The 15,788-nt window shown below is 45.7% G+C and overlaps 1 protein-coding gene across 2 annotated transcripts in view; it reads right to left on the reverse strand.

The window, feature by feature from the left end:
- The window catches only part of LOC119383447 (protein pinocchio), a 37,403-nt gene extending 27,757 nt beyond the window's left edge, over window positions 1-9,646 (reverse strand). Inside the window, exons 1-4 of one of the 2 annotated variants that reach the window (XR_007415126.1) lie at window positions 9,334-9,646; window positions 6,569-6,770; window positions 6,009-6,138; window positions 3,448-5,454 (exon numbers count right to left, since the gene is read on the reverse strand). Coding sequence is in view for 1 of the 2 variants with exons in the window: in XM_049412514.1 (XP_049268471.1) it covers window positions 5,368-5,454; window positions 6,009-6,138; window positions 6,569-6,770; window positions 9,334-9,406 (492 nt within the window). In the remaining variant the exon portion in view is untranslated. The remainder of the gene's footprint in view (window positions 1-3,447; window positions 5,455-6,008; window positions 6,139-6,568; window positions 6,771-9,333) is intronic. The other variant, XM_049412514.1, reaches the window with a different exon arrangement.
- Between the last annotated feature and the right edge of the window lie 6,142 nt (window positions 9,647-15,788).

Genomic DNA, 15,788 nt, shown 5'->3' on the forward strand with positions numbered 1-15,788 from the left:
TCATGCGTCGGGAAGGCTGCTTTATCACGCCGGAACGGACGTCTGTGCATTTGCAGCAAGCTTTGACATCGTTCTGCAGGTTTGCTTTGTTTTTGTCACTTTATTAGGGTGATATATATTTAAGCCGCTAAATATAACTGGCATTTAATACATGCTTTACAATTGCAACCTTGAAGTAACCACCTTCTGACTTTGTGCGATTTTCTAGCCGCGTTCACGCAGCAGGTTTTATACGCCTGTCAAGTCGATATCATAAAAAGAGACTGCATGCATGACGCGAGAACCGAAGAAACGAGGCGAGCAGTTCGTCTTGCTTCACAGTGGTTAAAGCTCAGCTAGCTGCCTTGCGTCTTAATCGGCGGGTGATTCTTCAGCGGCACGGAGGACTTGACTCTAATCTTCTCAGGAAGCAGTGCCATGGCCGTATAATCTTTTTTTCGCACGCCGCAAACGTTTGTTCACGAAAGTACACGGCGGCTACTGTAAGCATGCCATATCAAAACAACAATCATATAATTCGTAGTCCACGCCGCGGAACATCGATAGCGTGTACGGCTTCATTTCGGAGTGCATGTGGACCATTATTGATCTTTAACATGACAGAATGAGACTTACCTCGAGGTATACGTCCTACATGGTGTAATCGCAACTTGGGAAATGCATTTCGCTTTGAGTTGGGCGTCGTTGTTATCGATCGTCTGCTCTTCACCGTTAACGTGATTGACGAGCCTTTCTCATTTTATCAAGTTCGCTTTTCGGAAGTGCCAGTCAAGCTTGAAAATCCTTTTGAAGCCGCATTGCAAGCGGTACATTGTGAGGCGGCGCAAGTGCACCGCGAGAGCTCTGCACGTGCAAAGCGAGCGGCAACGCGGTGGAGAGAAGGGAAAACGCGCGCTGCTAACACCCCAGTTTCTCTTTTTCTGCCAGAGATGGCGCTGCCTGTCAAGAGCAACAGCGCCGCAAAGCGTTGCTTGGGAAGCCTATTGTGTGGATTCCAAGTATCCTCCATGGACATCTATATGCTGTGGCCAAAGCGACGAGGTCGGTTTGCAGGATACGGACATTGTAAATTTTTATGCCGGTGACCCAGCTTTCACTGTATTATCGTCGTAATCAGGTTATCGTTCTCACGCAAGACGTCGCTGTTCTATCTGAAACAATGCCACGTTTGTGACCATGATACGATAGTGACATAGGCGTGTCAAGGTAAACGCAAGAATTGTTTCGTACAATCTCCGATCCACGTGAGTATACCGGCGATTGTTCTGGAATGTGCGGTTACGCCCATGTACGCACTGAAATGACTGAAACCTCGTGATTAGAACCTACGATTGATTGGATTCATATTAAATTGATAACTATTTATTGATGTCATCAATTGATAGAAATTACGTCACGAAAAGTACTTGGCCGATAGCCTAAGCTATAATGGGAGGCCCCGAAATCCATACATTCGTACCACTTGATAAGGATTTAAAAAAATATAAACAAGCATGACATACCATGTAGTAAATGTGCTATTTCATTTTTCCCAACAAAAGGTGCTTCGCTGCAACCACCGTATTTCTAGAAACTTTGGTGTCAAGTTGCAGTGTGACTAACTGTAGGGGTTATCGCGTCCCAAAACCACCATCTGATTATGCGGGACGCCTTAGCGAAGGGCTCCCGAAATTTCGACCACACGGGGTTCTTTGATGTACACCTACACCTAGGTACACGGGCCTCTAGGATGTCGCTTCCATTGAAATGCATCCGCCGCGCAAGTGGCAAAGTATTCCAGATTATCGCACAACAAAACTGCGGCAACCGATGATCGTACACATTATCAGTGGTAAGAAAATCGAAATTCAATCGGTTCTCGTAGATCGAATCCTAGAATTGTTTGTATACTGAACATGCTCACTGGCAGTGGGTAGTCCTTATTTATAAAGTTATAGATGGCACATGAGTCTCTTAAGTGCTAAGTCACATGCAAGTAGTAATTGGAGCATGTCAAGTTTTCGAAAAAGTGATCTACCTTGAGCACCCTTCTGTCTCACCAGGAACGAAGGGATACACCAAGCACAGTGCAGACAGCTCACGCACCGACCCAAGGTGCCATTTCAGCGACGGAGACGGTAGACCGCCAGATTGATATGTTTACCATAATGAGTTTGACGCGGGGTAGCGGAGTGGCATTGAATGTAAGCTGTGTATGGAAACCTGGTGTTCTGTTCTTGCCCAATATATACAGGGCGGAAGACATCCTCATAGCTAGAGTTGCGGAATTAGTGCGCACCGAAGGCTAATTATGGCCTAAGGAAGTCAGAGACCGCTTTCAATGATCTGCCACATGTTTCTATTCTTAAGAAAGGAACGCTAAAAAAACATGAATGGCGTAGTGAATGACATTGTGGTGGCACATGTTGTTGTTTCCTTCTTTTGCTGCTTGATGAAACGTAATACCCTGGAAAATTGGTCTTGTGCACGTTGTCACTTCTTCCCTGTGGCGTATAGTCTCCTTAAACATAACTGCGATTTCCTTGTCGATGCTGGTACGGTGAGTGCACGCACGTGCCACAGCGAGGAACGAACTGAGCTCGCGATTAGCGGGCAACAGCGTTTTGCAAGTGCGTTCGGCATTCGTTATGTCCTTACTTCCTTAGACATTAACACCGATATCCAGTGAAGAGCTCAAGGAAATGTGGAGGGAACAACATTAAGTGTTGACGGAAAGACGCCACGCGCTCGTGGGCCGTGGCACGTACACACATCGAGAGATTGGAGACCAAACGTGGCTGCAGAGACGCCTTCTCTCGGCCGCATTGACCACAAACCGAATGTATGTTGGTCGGTGTTTTCTTTTTGTTTTTTCTTCTTTTCGAAGTCCACACTCTTCAACACTCTGGGGTGCTATATCGTAGTATTTGTGCGTAAAATTTCCCAAGTTAATGCAAAATTCCTAAAACAATGCCGAAACACCATCGCCATGCAACCTCCCTTTCGCCATCAAAAGTTTTCACTGCCAGGAGCATGTACTACAGTACTTGCTGGCAAATAAACCGAAGCTCAACTCAGGGTTATAGATTCTGTGACACATTTTTATTGCAAACCATAAACACCACGAAAGATAATATCACAGAGATACATCTTTCAATAAATAAAACATGCACGATGAACAGATCTGTGGAATGTCCGTCATCTGCAGGTTCAGCATTTTCACCGTGGGCGTCCAGAAGGCTGAAGACGTTAACAGTGCAGCCTGTGTTATCTCTTTAAACATTTACAATGCTTAATCTTTTGGTAGCGTCATTGCAAACTATCATGGGTTACACTTTGATATTCGCTTGTATTTGCTCTAAACGCGAACATCGGCCTGCGCATTGTGGTGCGTTCAATGTTTAGCCATGCTCGCTGTACTGTGTGCCGACTCAACAACACAGCTCAGAACATAGAACATTAGTGAACCTTTTTCGCACGTACTTCATGCAGCAAATAAGATAACTCGCAAGACGGGCGAGTTTTTGTTCAGGTCTGCTGTGTTAACGCTAGCTTCAGCGTTTTCGAGGCCCATCTACTTCCTTGAATCACTCGGTAATGTTGGACACCTTGTGCCTGGGTGTATCTGACATCTGCCTTCCTCGCTTACAAAAATACCCTCTCTGCGGATTGCTCCCTCGCATACCCAAGGCACTTGTCTCACGAATGGTTCTGCGAGGCATTTCCTAAAAAAAAGACACTTCTACCTAATGAACCATCACATCGCCCATTACCGCACAAGTCTCAACTTGATGTGGAAGTGGCAAGACCAGATTTTGTTTGGCAACAGCATTGGTTTACAGCGCAAAAACATGTTTGTGTCACATATTAAGCACAATTTTGGCACAAAAAAAACAGAAACACAAGATGTTCAGTTGCCCTAGTTCAAAAACACACAAAATATACAAAGGAGTCAACGAAAGCTTTGGTGTGCAAGTGAATAACTTAAAATAACTTCGCTTCCTCGAGAGGCCGCAAAATGGCATGCAAATAATAGAGGCACTTAATTGTGAGAGACACGACTGGCTGTCACATGTTGCAGATGTGGCATATGAGTCACTAGGCGATCGTGACTCATGAGCAATGACTAAATGCATTTTTACAATCTCCAAGAGGTAGCAGCTGGAGACGTCATCTACGAGCTTTCAACTCTTGAAGCTCGGTTTCCAAGAGGGATCGCTTTAGTCAAAAAGCACCTTTTTTGCACTGAATTTCTTTTTCCGTTATCTTGGCAATAGCTCTTACAATTATGTGCCTCTACTGCGTGTTCAATGTACAGATGTTCATTTTCTCCATTTCATTTCAATGTAAAGACTTTCTGCCACAAAACACAACAAACAGTGACGACGAAGACATGTACTAGATGCTTCATAGTTTCAAAGTATTTTCCCATCGATGAAATGTCTTTGTGGTACTTTTGAATCGCAAGAGTACTATCACAAATATAAATTATGAAAGCCACCCTAGCCTCAGCTTTACCCTCACAACAAAAAGAAAAACAAAATCGGTTGCTTTGGTGTTTAGCCGTCGCTGGACTACTAGTGCTGAGCAACTATAGTATAACCATTTCAATTTCCAAGCGTGTGATCAGTAGTTCTAAATTTAGCTACATACAGCTCCTTGTCCTTGCAGTACAGATAGAAACTCTACCAGTGTTTGGAGATGACTACGCTCATTGCGAGGTCCAATTTACACAATGTTCAAGAAAAAAATTGTAAAAACCAACATTTCGCCTAACCACCCAAATGCCAACGTTTACAGGTAAGCAAACGTTTGCCCTGTTCTGCAGGTTTGAAAGCACTATAGAAGTCATTGTATTTCCAGCACTTAAAACGGGAAGAACACAAGAATACTGGATATCGCGAGAAGTGACAACAATGTGTGAAGCGAGCATCATGTACGTATATACAGGACATTTCCAAGTCATGGTGATTCAATACCCCCTGTCTACCTCAGTGAGAGCCATCTAATTTGCACACTTTGGAATGTTCCAGCTGCCACGGTTATTCCATTTGTGGGGCAATTTGCTGTCTTGGAGCGGCACACCGTCTACCAGCGTTGGTACTGCAGACGGGGACCGATGATGGACGAAGGCGTCTTGATGTACCTCTGCCCCAGCACAGTGTCAATGGAACCTGTGGCTGGCAGATCCTTTCGACAATGGCGTCGTATGTGTTGGAAGGTCACCGGGGGTGCACCGAAGAAACACATTCCGTGGCCCTGTTTGTGCAGCAGCAAAGTTCGGGCTCACATTGGGGTGACTTGGAGAAGAAGCGATGGTCGAGCTCTTGTCTATGTACAGTCGATGGCAGTGCTGTTGCCCGAGAGCCGACCTACGAAGGCAGGTCTTCATGAGTCCTTGCTCTTGGCAGCAGCAGCATCTTGAGGTGCCTTCTCACACTCGCCTATCCACTGGGAGCGCCTCAGCTTGTGGGACTGTTAGGATAGAAAAAAAAGAAGGGAAATGGGCAGTTAGCTATATGAATGCTGCACAGCATAGTATGCATATTACATGTTTCAGAAGACACGCCTCTATTAATGCCAGCCTATTAAAGACACACAGACCCACTATTCTGTGTAAATTATGCGTACAAATGAAACCAAACAAAAGTCTTACATTCTATGATTAACAGATAAGCTAACTGCTGGGAGCTTATGGCCTTTCATCACTTTCACCTGAGTTATTCGTAAGACTTTTTCTAAAGCTTAAACGCCATCATATATCAGTTTCTATGTGCGTAACTAGGAGTGGGAGAACTTTTCTATAGCAATATTACAGCCCGGCGTGACTGCTGGAGATAATATCATTATCAATACTATGTCATCGCACACGCAGTAACATTATCGTTGGCGTCAATACAGTTCATACAGCTTTGTAAAGTGTCTGCAGCTTTCGTTAGTAAGCCAAGCATTCCTTAGGAGGCACGTGGAATTAGAAAACTCCGCCGCGAATACGGCGTTTCACCTTAAAGGATAGCAAGTGTACTTACAGCGACCAAGTCCCTGCTCCAGACTCCGCCGCAGGTGCCATTGCAGTGGACGCAAGGGCGGTGCAGGGCGTAGCCTCCGCACTCGGCACAGTCCAGAGAAGCCTGGTCCTCAGCCCAGCTCACTCCACACCTGCGAAATGTAGAAAGTGCATGCTGCTTATACTGGATGCGTTTCAGGATTGCCACTTATTGTTCACCGTGCTTTTGACAAACGCGGGTGTACTGTGCATACGTTACTTGCTGGAAAATCGGAGTACAGAGCAATTTGTGCTTCGCAGGCGAACATGCGAAGGTCAGCACGATAAGGATTATAACCTGACAGCGTGAATATAGCTACAACACCGGCAAATCACAAGGCTCACTGTTACGAGGCAAGTTTTATGCATATAGGTCTGGTCGCTTCCGTTCTCAAGATGTGTGCCCTTCATACGAAGTTTTGTAGCGTAGCTCCAAAAAGGTGCAAACATTGTGGCTAGTTATCACCATTTGCGGTGCACTATCACACCACTATCACCAGGACAAATCGATGCAGGATTTATTATTGGTTAGCGAGAACTCACGTGAAGCAGCAGTTGTAGAGGCTCTTGAGGCCCTCCAAGGTGACGGCGTCGGCCCCTTGTACCAGCAACTCCTGCTCTGCCAGGTCCTCTATGCTGTCGTCAAGGTTTCCCCAGCAGTTGTCCTGCTCCCAGCAGCAAGCCATAGAGTTGTGCGACAGTGCCACCAGCATGGGGTCTGACTTTGAATGCCGTAGGGACCCGTCTGCGCACGGTCAATGAGAGCAAAATGTAAGTGGTGAGCATAGTGCGTGGGACTTCAGAAACAATACAATTTGCAAGCGCTGTCGTACCGAAGCTTACGCGATAACTGCTGTGAAGTCTTAATTCTTTCGTCACCAGGCATTCGTTATCAATCATCATGCATGCTTATGAATGATAGCATTGTGACGACACCCTCCTTATTAAGTCCTTGAAAAGTTTTCCGCGTTCTTAATGACGTGCTTTCGCGTGCGAAGTGCACTAATGAATTCGTTACAGTCGTCAAGGTACCATTAATGTAAGGTTTGTATTCTCGGCAAGAGAGAGAGAAAAGAAAAAGCTTTATTAGAACAACACTCAATGGACGTCAGGAGAAATTCCACCTACCCAGAATATACTAACGGATCGTGAGAGTAATATCTAGGAGCTATAACATAATTATGCAGGCGGAAGTTAAAAATTTTAATATGCACGGGCGCCAAGAGGATGCTGAGTCTTCTCTCGCCTCCTCCACAACACTCTTCACTCGCTCGATCATGGCCTTTTGGCACGCCTTCGTCGCTCTATACAAAGACTAACGCCTCGCTTGGCGGCCTTCACGCGTGAATTAAAGGGAGCGCTAGGCATTGTATATTGAGAAGCGTTTATTCCGCATTCCACTACGCCTCATCGCAAATTGAAGTATGAGCTGTCTCACAAGCAGCGAGGAGGCAAAGAAAGAGGACAGCCAGAAATAAATTTTAATTAAAGATAAGGTCTTGTCGGCACACAGCTGCGAACAGCTTCTGTCACTTATTCCGGAAACACGATAATAAGACTGCGATGTGCCGCAATCTTAACTCCGCTTTAACTCAGATGAAACTGAACCGCTTTCGCATATTAATACTAAGAGAAGCGGAAATAACTTTCTCGGTGAAGCAATAATGCATCGAGCTGTCAGACGTCCGCATGTCAGATCGAGCACAATGGGTTCTTCCGTCTTGCCTAGGCGCGAGTGCGGTTATGAATACTCCTTTTATATGACGTAAAAGCCGTGAGGAGTCGGTCGACGTGGCCCAATTGGCAGTCCGCAATTCGCGAGATTTCCTTTAATACGTGCTCCATTATCCTAATAGACACGCAAGACATGTTCCGGCTAAACTTCCCCAACAGGTCTAGAAATTGAACAGGTGGACAATTGAACGTACGATGGAGTTCGATTACGAGACCGGGGAGATTCAACGTTCCTTCAGATGACCTTGCACCTACCACGATGCCTGGATCGAGCACCTCACATCGTAGCATTAGCTGCAGCACCCAGTGTTTAGTATATAGACAGAAAAAAAACCCCACTTCATAGTGTTTCATGGTGTGTTCTCTGCATGTTCTTTCGAAAATCGGTGCAGTGGGCGTTCGCACTGATGTTCAGCTTCTAGGAGCCGAAATCGCGCGCTCGCTAAAGCGCCGCCCCGACAACACGTGCAACGACCCCGCGTTCAGTGCGAATCGAAGGCGAGCGCCACCGCCCTCTTTCAAGGCCGTCGTCGCATTCCTGGCGCAAACGAAAGGGCTCGGCTCGTACGCAATACTGTGCGTCTCGATTCCTTCGTTGGGTACTTGATTCAGTTATGTGAAAGCGCGAAAGCACGCACATGGTGTATAACAAAAGCGGCTTGTTAATACCAATTTTTTTTTACCGTAGTTTGCGTGTATACCAAACTTTTAACGTTCGTGAGTGAAGTTACCATTGCCAGACACGAAATCTACGAGGGAGACATGTTAGAGCAAAGAGACCACGCTTGGACTTGTGCGACCGTTTCAACGGCATTCTTTTTTTTTTTTTCAATCTCCCGAACGCCGACAGGTTGAGGTGTCGACGACCGTTAAAGAACATAGATGGTCAACGCTTCCCATCGGCATTACGATACAGCAGGTATGCAAATGTGTATCTGCCGTACTAGAAAATAAATCGGTAAATTTTCACTCCGCGTTTCTTTCGCGACCACATTATTACGTTATTACGCGAGAATGACTAAAGCCTGACATTTTAATTTAGGCAGCCCGCGATTCGTGTGCGCGTAGTCTTGCCTTGTTGCGACGCACAGACGGCCCGGGAAATTGTTCCTAAGACCACAGAAAGCGAATTCGCTGAAATTCGAGGTCCTTGACGGCTCCTTCGCGGTATTCGCGTGGAAACCTTGTTTCGTTTCAGCACTCTTTGTATGTTTCTTTCTTCAAAAAGAGCGCGGCGAAATGGTGTCAGATTACGAGCTCGCAGATGGGCAGTGCGAAAGAAGCTGGCAAATCTTAAAAAAAAAATAAAATAAAAGGACGTCTCCTGTTAAGTCTGCTTTTCCACATTGTCGCGGAAGAGCAACAAAACTGACATGCGGTCGTGGTTTTTCCGACTTGGTATGCAGTAACATCTGATAGTGATGCCCCGCGTTATACGCTGAGTTATGAGCTATAAGTGCACCCTTTAATATAAAAAAATGATATCCTGGACGTTCCAAGCCCCGGATAATCATCCGGACCTGCAGCGAAATGCGATAGAAAAATGTAGGCGAAATCATATAAATGGTTCTCACCTTTCTTGAAGACCGTGGGCCGCGATTCGTGAAGAGCCGAGGATGGGTAGCTCACTAGAACTCCGGTGGCCATCTCCTTCTTATTCCCAAGAATTCAACGCAGTGAAGAAACAGCAGGAAAACAATCAACAAAGTGAGCGTTGAGTGCAGTCCGGGAATCGCAACGTCCGGCTTCCTGGTCCTTCAAGCGACTAACACCAAAACAATTCGAAACTGCAGCTTGGGTTCCGTGTGCGAACGACACCAGGTTTCGGTACTGCCAATCTGATTGCGTGCGCACGACGGCTTTGCTCGCAGGCGACTGTGCCGGAACGCCGCCGGAGCAGACGATTCATTTGGAGCGCGACGCTAGCGCCGCGCGACGACCGTTTCGAGCGGCGCATGCGCAATAGTGGCAGGAGTCGCGCGTGCGCTGTGACCTCGGCGCACGCGTGGCGCGCGCGCGCGGTTGTTTGGTCTCGTGAAACGACGCGATCTTGAAAGTTGGGTATTTCGCAACAATGGCGATAAAAGCCAACCCCGATACGCAACGCGACCGCTCGCGCCTGGTTTTTCCCTGGTAAAACGGGACGGCTCCTCCCCCTGGGCGCCGCCGATGCTGTGACGTCAACAACTTCTGTTGACCCGTGGACCTCGTGGCGCCGGCTAGATGAGACGTCAGCGTCTAGAGATGCTGCGGAGAGAGCATTGCAGCTCTTCTCGCAACGATGACTTTCCTGAAATGCGGAGTACTTGGGAAAAATATGAAGAAAGGACTGTCACTACTGCCTGCGAAGGTCCTCACGCGTAGTTGATCGTTGGTTTTGTCCGGAACTGTCCAGTTGGAAACGGCGGCACGTGCATGGCGCGGCAAAATCAGCACATGACTAGGGCAAACGAACTGTGCCCATGAGCAGATAGAAGAGATAGGCACATACATGAAATGAACGCTCGTCATAACACAATCCAGGGCCGTACCCAGGAGTATTTTTCGGGGGGTGTTTGTGTGTAGAACGGCGAACTTTGGCAACTGGTGGTCGCTGGGAAGGCGTGGAAGTATTTTAGTGTCACCCGAAAAGTTAAAGCATGAAAAAAATTCGGGGAATGTAAGAACCCCTCCTCCCCCCTTAGTTACGGCCCTGACACAATCGCTGTATCGGAAATATCATTTATTGGACGTGTTATGGTCCTGTCCTCTGTGCATGAATTTAAGACCGGATTACTCGAAGCTGCCATTCGAATCTAGAAGTGCAACAGACCGGTTAATACGACACAGGAAATTCGCACAGCCGCACTTGGTGCCCTTCTACCGTGTGAAACGGCAAAGTCAGCTTGGAGCTCCATTGCGGTGACCCTTTCTCTCTTTCTTTGCTTATTTTCACGAAGGAATAATATTTTCGGTGGTAGGTACACGACGTGGTCATTTAAACATAACCCTATAACGTGATAAGTGGTAGAAGATGAGTCAGTAGAGTTTCTAATGCCATTTAGTCATTATTTGTCAGCTCTGATTTGTATCAAAGTACATTTCAGGAGCTTCCGCTGTTTTGCAGTGAGCGTCCGACAGGTTATAAGGAACCGTGAAATAGCAAGTACGCTTTTAACAAATAACCTTTTATTAGACATCAAATTCATGTTACGATCAATTCATAAAGCGAGGTTCCACTGTAGAGGCATACACACACACACACACATACATACATACATACATACATACATACATACATACATACATACATACATACATACATACATACATACATACATACATGCATGCATGCATGCATACATACATACATACATACATACATACATACATACATACATACATACATACATACATGCATGCATGCATACATACATACATACAACTAAAATTCTCCTAGAAGGCTTTAACAAAAATCACACGAGCCTGTTTCAGCCTTTAGAAAGAATGATCGCGCATTATGTAATGCGAGCACACATGAACTTCGACGTAAATCTAGGACCCTTCCCCCCCCCCCAAAAAAAAAAATGGGGGGAGGGGACGAATTAGTTTTTTTGGACAAAGGGACAACGCTTTCGTCGTAAGGTAGCTGGTTACGACTGAAGTTAATTAATGATCATCTCAAAACTGGAAACTTCACGGAGGAATGGCGAACTCACACGGACACGATTGAAGCCACTCGCCGAAACCAGTTACGTGCACCCAAGCGTTTATAGCTAACAATATAAAATAATTAATGGTGCTCTTCATCGATTGCAACGGCAGCGCTCCATGTCCCATGTGCAGTGACGTGTCCTCTGTACCGAACGTCCGGACACCATGTGGAACAACTAGGTTTTAGGAGATATATAACGACTTGCTTTGCTTCTTCCTATATCGCACCCGGCTTTCGTTGCTTTTATTTGGATTGTTGTCTCCTTGGCAATATCACCGCGTTTATCACAACATGCTAGCGAATGGGGGATGGGGTGCTTGTTCAAATGTCCGCGAAAGATATTCAATGTTACATATTAAGGACCACGGAAGGGTTTTGTGAGCTCACATGTACTCATCTTTTGGGGAACAAGCTTAAAACGATTTCTTTCGATTTCCCAGTGACAGGCCGCTGTGAGTAAATGACATGTAACGCAGTTTATTTATTAGCTCCCACCCAGCCTATAAGATGTCTAAAAAAGTGCATGTATAATATATATATATATATATATATATAAGGCAGAACGAGCGATTCAGTAAAGACTGTGCAAAGTCGTGGCCTCTTTGAAGGTGTTTTTTTTGACAATAGAATGCCGAATGCTTAACTCTATTTTTCATTATCTTTTTCAAATTTACCGGCTGGAGCTACCACATATGCAAGCGGCCTCAGAAACTCTCGCCATCTCCTGAACAGGCGCCAGACACAAAGGAACAATGGCAAAAGAAAACACGCTGCGCAAACGTTACGTCTTATAGTTGTTTTTTTTCTTTCTTCGCTTTGTATCCGAACGAATGCCGAAATCGTAATTCCGCTTTTACGGGTGTTCTTATTCGTTCGGCATCACGTCTTCCATATTTTTGTCTTTTCTCTGTTGTAGTGTACTGACCCATTGACATTGAAAAACTCCAATAGCTTTTTCTTTTTTATTCTTTTTTTATTTTTGCTAGAACAGGACTTCTCGGTTTCTTTATGATCAAGTTGCGAGCGAGGCGACGCAATGTGAACAAAATTGCCTAAACGTTTATTTCTGGCTCGCGCGTGTGCTTGAAATAAAATAATACAAATGAGGGAATTAAAGACGTCACATTCATTTTTTTTGTGTCTGTGAAGTGACTGCAAAAAGTCCTGCGAACGTTTCTGCTTTTCAGCTTGCTCATTTAAAGCCCAGAGAAAAATGTTAGCGAGAAGGAACAATAAAATACTATAAAATAACCATGAAATGACAATAAAAATATTATTGAAATGCCTTGCCGATCCCACCATACTGCACGCACTGCCCTTGGTTCGCGAAAACAAGTCCTAGTTTTGTCTCTTTCCTTGATTTCTTTGTCTTTCTTTATGCGATTGCATCACACTGCACTGAGACAGCTTGTCTTGAACACTGCAGTATGCTACAGCTATATATATTGTTGCAGTCCCTCTGCCCTTTTCTCCATACAGCTGTCAGTAAGATGGTTGTTTTTGCCGTTCTCGTTCTTTACTGAGAATCGTAATGTTTTTATCACAAAAACATCTAGCCGCATTCATTTTGCCCTTGTTTTGTATCTGACCTTTCTCCGTCGTTCGTGTTCAACTAACGATCAGAGTTAGATTTCTGTCTCACCATGAAAGCTCTTCAACAATTCAACTCTAGTACCTGCTGCTGCGAAGCGTAACGCTTTCTTAAGTTGAATAGAGGGTATTAGTGTAAGGTAATTACTGCATTAATGCTTCTTCTCACCCTCTTTACGCATGTTCGTGTGCGTGTTTGTGTATGCATGTAATATATACACACAAGCATAGGCGTGCGCAGGGTTCGCCATAAGGAAACAAAGTCTCATCGACGCCCCCCCCCCCCCCCCCACACACACACACAGAGTTGATCAAGTCCAAATCCAAAACACAACACGCTTCCCAATAGATGAAAAAATGGAAATGAATTGATGACATGCTTCACACAATGGCATGCCTTTAGTTGGTGGCTTTCTGGGATAAAGATGGGAAGTAAACAGTTCTTGGAATTAAACATGAGGGACCTTCGGCCGCCATTATCCTCAAAAACCTGCGTGGCCCTAAACTTTCTCTTTATGCAATGACGGAACAGGTCCGATTGAGCAACGATACGGGGCAGACTTTGCGCCCACCTCGTTGGTGATTAGGGGTTGGGGGGGGGGGGCACTCCCTCTGTACCCTCGCGCGGGCGTCTATGCGCACAAAGTATTAAAAAAACTCACGGGGTCCTTTATGCATTTGCCGAAGACGACTGCAAGGCGAAGAGCATCTTCCTCTCCTTCTGTTTCTTCTCAGTCAATGTACATATCCCCCCTCCTCCTCCCACTCTCTTTCGATAGCTTTCTGCATCTAACGTGGTTTTACACTGCCTTCAGGATGGGAGGCATTGCAAGCATCCTGCGCGTCACCCGGTTCTGCACTGCCTCCGTGATCGGCCCACCTTTGACCAAGCGGTGATGTCATGTGACGACGACATCACGTGATGCTAATTTTTTGCATAACTCGTGTTGACGCCGGCGTCGCCAGTGCCGACGGCAAATTTTCGTGTTTGATGAGGCGTCTAAGGCTTTCGCCTTAAAATTTTTTGACCCCTTGGCAACGCCAACGGTGGGCATGCAGAGTCGGCGCGAAGGTATCCCAAGTACGTCACGAGATCTTTTTGTTGCGAGGATAAACACGGCCTTATTATACCGCACGTGACTTTAACCACAACTCGAGGAACGTGATATAAATACCCACGTACACATACAAACTATATCATTCAACAGACTAACCCACTTACCGATTTAAAGAGAGTTCTGGGGTTTTATATGTGCCAAAAAACCACGACAGACTCCTGAGACACACCGTGTGTACTCCGCATTATAGTCTTGACAATCCAGTGAAGGTTAATCTTCACGGGCACCTTAGAAGCTTACGGGCACCTGAATCGAAGTACGCGGATATTTTTGCCTTTCGCACTCATGCGAAAGCGGCCGCTTTGGAAGTGTATCCAACGTGCGCCTTCGAGCTTAGAAGCGCAATGCCCTTGCGCTAAGCTAAGCTATACCTTTTGGAGTTGTACGAATGTCTTATAGCTCAGTTGGTCATTCTTTCATAGTGGCGTAGCTGCAGAGTCAAAAGTAGTGAGAACGATCTTTTAATACGTTACTAGGAGAAGGTACTTCAGTGATAATCCGACTTAATTCGGTACCATCAGTGCTGGGCAGTATCGAAGATATATGTATCTTCGATACTATCTTAGATACTCTTTGGGTATCTTGTATCTGTATCGCGATACGTCTTGAAAAACGAGTATCTGTATGTGTATTTCCGATACATTTAATATTGTATCGTGTATCTTAAGATACAAGATATTGCTATAGAAACACCGCCGTGCGAAACAGTAAACGTCGACCGGAATTCCGGTTCTCAAGCTGATATTGCTGCCATAGAGTTTCATATAGATACACTAGAGGGAACTCTGGCGCTAGTGTCTATGGGAGCTGCAACGCATGGTGCTTCAACCAGCGTGGGAATGGTGGGTAGTACACGGATTTGTCTAGACTTCCTTCTTTAGGCTCCGTTTGGCTCCGCGTCGCCTGCATCCGCTTTGTCGCAAAACGAAGTTCAGCAAAATTAAGCTGTTCCACTTCACCACTTTAACTTTTTTAGGCTCACCAATTCAAATCTGGTCACGAAGTTCACAACGATCCATTCTTTTATCCGAAAGAAAACCAAAACACTGCAATAAACAAAGCCACGAGTGCGTTCGAAGCCCGCAAGTACGAAGACTAGGCAAATCCGTGTACATACCCATCATTCCCATGGTGGCTGAACGATCGCAGCGCCAGAGTCCCCTCTAGTTAATTTTAGGAAACTCTATGATTGCTGCCACTAAGCCACCTAAATAAACTGACGACAGTAATATCCTTGAATATTTCCGCCAGAGCGCTCCAGCGAGCACAGGCGATGATGTTTAAGCGTCCCTATTAGTGGAGCAGAGTCACGTGATGGCGCTCGAGCATCGCGACAAAAACAAGCGTGTGAACGTCTCTGCGCAGCCTACCTTTTTTTTTTCCTAGATGTTTTCTTTCTTTTTAGTTGTGTTGATGTCATGACACTTGTTCATAGACCCTGCACTATGCTGCTTACTCCAATGCGTGCGGCGTCTTTTGCACGAATTCTGATGCCTCTATACTGTCGCTATGGAAGTTTGTCTTGCGTGATGCTTCGTTGCAATGTCTCAAGAATACAAGAATGGGGCTGCTTTGCGTGTCGCGCCTTTCACACATTACCGATTTGAAAGATCTTGTCGATGCAAGC

This window comes from Rhipicephalus sanguineus, chromosome 2, assembly GCF_013339695.2.
Source record: "Rhipicephalus sanguineus isolate Rsan-2018 chromosome 2, BIME_Rsan_1.4, whole genome shotgun sequence".
Classification (NCBI taxonomy): Eukaryota; Metazoa; Arthropoda; class Arachnida; order Ixodida; family Ixodidae; genus Rhipicephalus; species Rhipicephalus sanguineus.